At 53.0% G+C, this 4177-nt stretch overlaps 1 protein-coding gene across 1 annotated transcript in view; it reads right to left on the reverse strand.

The window, feature by feature from the left end:
- Positions 1–4177, reverse strand: part of LOC121845438 (protein piccolo-like) — a 79272-nt gene that overhangs the window by 34541 nt on the left and 40554 nt on the right. The window contains 5 exon segments of the mRNA XM_042316845.1: positions 36–559; positions 1792–2771; positions 2774–2859; positions 2862–3439; positions 3441–4026. Of these exon segments, the coding sequence (XP_042172779.1) occupies positions 36–559; positions 1792–2771; positions 2774–2859; positions 2862–3439; positions 3441–4026 (2754 nt within the window).

Consider the following 4177-nt stretch of genomic DNA (forward strand, 5'->3'; position numbering starts at 1 on the left):
TTTCAGCGAGAGGTCGGCGATGTCACTGCACAAACCTGCATCAGAAGTCTTGGAGGATGTCAGGTCTACTGCACCCTCTGTGGTGCCATGGAAATTGTAACTGTTCTTGCTCTTATAGAGGAAAAGCCCGGCCTCAGCCAGATTGGTGTCGGACATGGAGGGTTTGATGCCACCGAAGCCCCTCATGTTGTACGGTGAGCGGTCATATTGGTAGTGGTCGTCTCGGTAACCGAAGCGGTCTTCGGGCAATGGAGTAGTGGGCTGCTGGGTGGTGCAGGTACCTGTAAATGGCAGCTTGTAGACAACATCACAGCAGACAGCTCTTCTCCCAGCCGTCAGGTCCACGGGTTTCCCATCCTCCTCTGTGATCACAGCCGTGACCACTTCCGCCGAGGAAGCGTCGACCGAAACCACGGTGTTGAAGGGTTTGGCTGTGCTAAGGTCCACCGCACCTGCTACTGTCGGCATCCCGCTGCTCAGACCATTAGCCACACACCCTGGGGCAGGGGTAGGGCGATAGTGACAGGTGGCTGGAATGACCCTAAGCCTGTGCCAGGTCCTAGAGAAAGGTTCATCGGGATCTCAGCATTGTTGCTGGTTGTGGGCTGTGCATCTATGGGCCGATAGATAATCTGACAAACAGGCTCGAAGGCTTTGTTTGTGGTTGTAAGCTGAAGGGGCAGAGAAGGGACTTGGGATATGTTGGTATTTTCGTAACTTTGTATGGTGGCAGCACATGTAACTATGGTGATGCTGTCAGTCACTATGGAAACACTGGTCGACTCAGTGCTGAGATTTACCACTGGGGACTGCACTGCGCTTGTCTGACGACCGCTGATGTCTGTGGCCAAGGACTGGCGTCTAACATCTGAAGAAGACAGATCCACCACTTTCATGGCCGATTCTGAATTCACCTTCATGGTACGAAGGTCTACTAACTCCCTGGCTGGTAGCCCTGTGCACTCTGTGTCTGTTGTGGTTTAGGTTTCTCCAGTGAGATTGGAACACCGTTCGCTCTTGGGGCCGGAGGTGGGGCGGTGACCTTTCGTGTCGGACAGACACCATGGTTCTTTGAACTTCTGTCGTCACAAACTGAGTGACCTGCCCTAACCTGACCTCTGGGGGTGGAGCGGATGCTGAAATAGCCTCAATGACATGACAGGAGCTTGACACAACTTTCTCTGGCCCACATATCTCTTGACTTTCCATGGACTCAGTGATGCGAGTGAATGCCAGGGGCATCCTATTTGTGTGTGGTGGAGGTGGCTGTGGTTGTTTCTGGGGATGAGGTTGTGGTTGATACTGTGTTTGAGGTTGAGGTGGAGGTTGGGCATGTCTTGAAGGAGATGCTGGACCAGGACTGGATGGGGCCTGGGTGGTGATCCCTTCCACTGGAGAGTTGGGCTGGGATGGCAGAGTTATAACCACATAAGTTTCGTGTCGATTGCCGTATCGCGGAGACGTGGGGGATGGGTGACCCGAGGAGTGACCCGAGGAATGACCTGAAAAGTGACCTGGCCTGCTTTCAGCTGAGGGGCTCAGATTCAGGGCTATATCAGCATGGCCTGTGTGGAGGGCAGTGGGTCTTGGATATTGGATGTGGGCAGGAGAGCCAGGCTGAGAGACAGGTTTTGGAGCAAGGGGTGGTTTGACGTTTTCCCCTGGCCTGTGGCTGTACCCCATTCCAGCAGGGATTGCTGGCTTTGGAGGAACCGGTGGGGGGATATGAGGCTGTCTTACAGGTGACCCTTGGGTTGTTGTCATGGCAACATGTTCTGACCTGATTATAGCCTGAGATGGAAGCGGAACAGGGGGTTTCCTGGGGTAAACCGATGGCTTTGGCATCGTGGGAGGGGGCAGTGGAGGGGGTTCAGGAATGTCTGCTTTTTCCTGAGACAGAGCCCTGTGCAGGATGGCTGGTTTGGGGGCACTGGTGGGGTGGTCGACACTACACCGGGGACAGTGGGGGTGTACTGAGGGACGGTGGGTAAGGGCGATACACTGGCAACAGCAGGTGTTGAGGACTTTATACTAGACAAGTCCATGACATCCTGTTGGGTTATGTCCAGAGGCTGGTCAGCCTGGGAAGTTTCAAATTGGGTCTGTGGTTGGTCTGAAGTTGTTGATGGGAGGACCTTGCAAGCAACTGATTTGGACTCAGTTTCTGCAGCAGCTGTTAAGGGTGCCTGATCAGCTTTAGGAATGTCTGATGAAGTCTTTGGCTTATCTTGACTTTTGGTCTCAGTGGCCTCTTCATCAGCGTCCTCCTCCCCTGAGGAGCACTGTGTAACCCTCAGGTCTGGTATGGGACGCAGAGCCCTTCTGGATTCAGTACCTTCGAACTCACCACCAGGGGCCGCCCCAGATATATCAGGACCCTGCTGTGTCGGGCTAGTCCCAGGAGTCAGAACTTTCTTCATGAGTTCCTCATACGTAGCCTCAGCATCGAGCAGTGGTTTCCCATCCTTGCCTATAGTAACTGTAACACTCGTGGATCTGGTTGGCTCAGTGGGTTGCAATACAATCTCTGGTGTGGGTCTATCTGACACGGACTGTGCTTTTTTCAGTTCCTGCTCCAGCTGCATGAATTCTTTCTTCTTCTCCATCATGTCTTCGTAAACCTCATCTGGAGATCTCAGTATTTTGGGCTGAGCTGGCACTGAGATTTTCTCAGGCTCCTGCTGCTCGACTTTCTTTCCATTTCCATCAACAAGAGACTCATAGGCATAATCTTCTATCAGCATCCCACCATAGAGGGACTCTTTCCCCAGAGGATGTCCACCTTTTCCTTTGTGGGTGTTTTAGCCTTCAGCATGATATCTTCGTAGGCTTCGTCTGCAGTTTTCAGGGCTCGTTTTCAGGGCTTTTATTAGCACCTTGATCAGCTGTTGGAGAGTAGAGAGAAACAGATGTAGGAAGTTGATATACTTTCTGTACTGCTGCAATCTTTGCAGCATTGATCTCAACTCCCTCTGGTTCTGACTCGATGCTGGGAGAGAAATCAGATAAGGATGATCGCCTGAACTCCTCCATCTCTGCCTCTTGCCTCAGCTCTTCTGTTGGGGAGGCATCTTCAATGGGAGAGAGGTTGCTGGGCGGCGTTTTGGGACGCTCCCGCCTCCTCTGAGCTCGGATCTCCTCTTTGTCCTTCTTCGACTTCTTCCCAGAGCCTTTCTGCTTCTCCTGTTCTCTTAACAGCTCCTCCTCCTCTCGTAACTCCTCTTCCTCAGAAGAGTCTTCGATGGTGGGTAGACCTTGGCCTTGTTGTCTATGCTTCGCTTTCCTGTGCTGTTTCCCCTCGCCACTGTGCATGCGGCTGGGACTACTGCTGTCACTGTCCTCATCCAAAGAGGATAGGGATGTAGGCGATGTCCCAGGGGTGAAGCTGGATGCGTGCAGGCTGGAGGACCCATCGCCCTGGAGCGATCATCAGGGAGTTGGTGAGGCTTTCCATCTCAAGCTCTCCATCATCTGACGTACCCGGTATGCGCACAGGGGTGGTAGTTGTGTTGAGCTCGATGGTTCTGAATTGGCGTACTGTCACAACTCTATCGGCCGAAGGCTGTTCCCCTTCCTGAGAGTCTGAGACTTTGGGTTCCGATCCCTCTTTCCATGCCTTGTCAAGTTTATCCAGTGAGATTTGCCGCTCATCTTCGTCCTCAGGGCTGATGGTGTTCTTCTTGAGGAGCCGCCTGCCTTTTGCCATTGCGCTTCTCTCCTTCCCCTCCCCTTTCTCCTGCTCCATTCGTTTCCTCTCATGATCTCGGATCTTTCGCCGGATGAGGTTTTCTTCGTCTGACGGCGAAGCATCCTCGTTCTCACTCATCTCCATGATCTGTTTACGAATGAAGTCTTCGTCATCCCCTGACACGGGACTATCTTTCCCTAAGCTCTCACTGCTGTCCTCCAACGAGTCACCCCTGATGTCTGTCGGCACCAGCAGCTTTTTCTTTGTTGAGGCGTCCTTCTTCTCTGAGAGTTCTGGGTCATCCTCTGTGCTGGGAGATTCAGGTGAGAGGGTAGCACCTCAAGTTTGCGTCTGGTCTTGAGTGAGTCGGTCAGTTTGTCTGAATTATCCTTTGGTTGTGTAGCCTGGGCCTCTAGTATGGGAAGGACAGTGCTCTCCAGCTTGGCAAGGTCTGAGGGGCTGGTGGGACTGCTATCCTTGGCGATGGTG

This window comes from Oncorhynchus tshawytscha, unplaced genomic scaffold (genome assembly GCF_018296145.1).
Source record: "Oncorhynchus tshawytscha isolate Ot180627B unplaced genomic scaffold, Otsh_v2.0 Un_contig_3309_pilon_pilon, whole genome shotgun sequence".
NCBI lineage: Eukaryota > Metazoa > Chordata > Actinopteri > Salmoniformes > Salmonidae > Oncorhynchus > Oncorhynchus tshawytscha.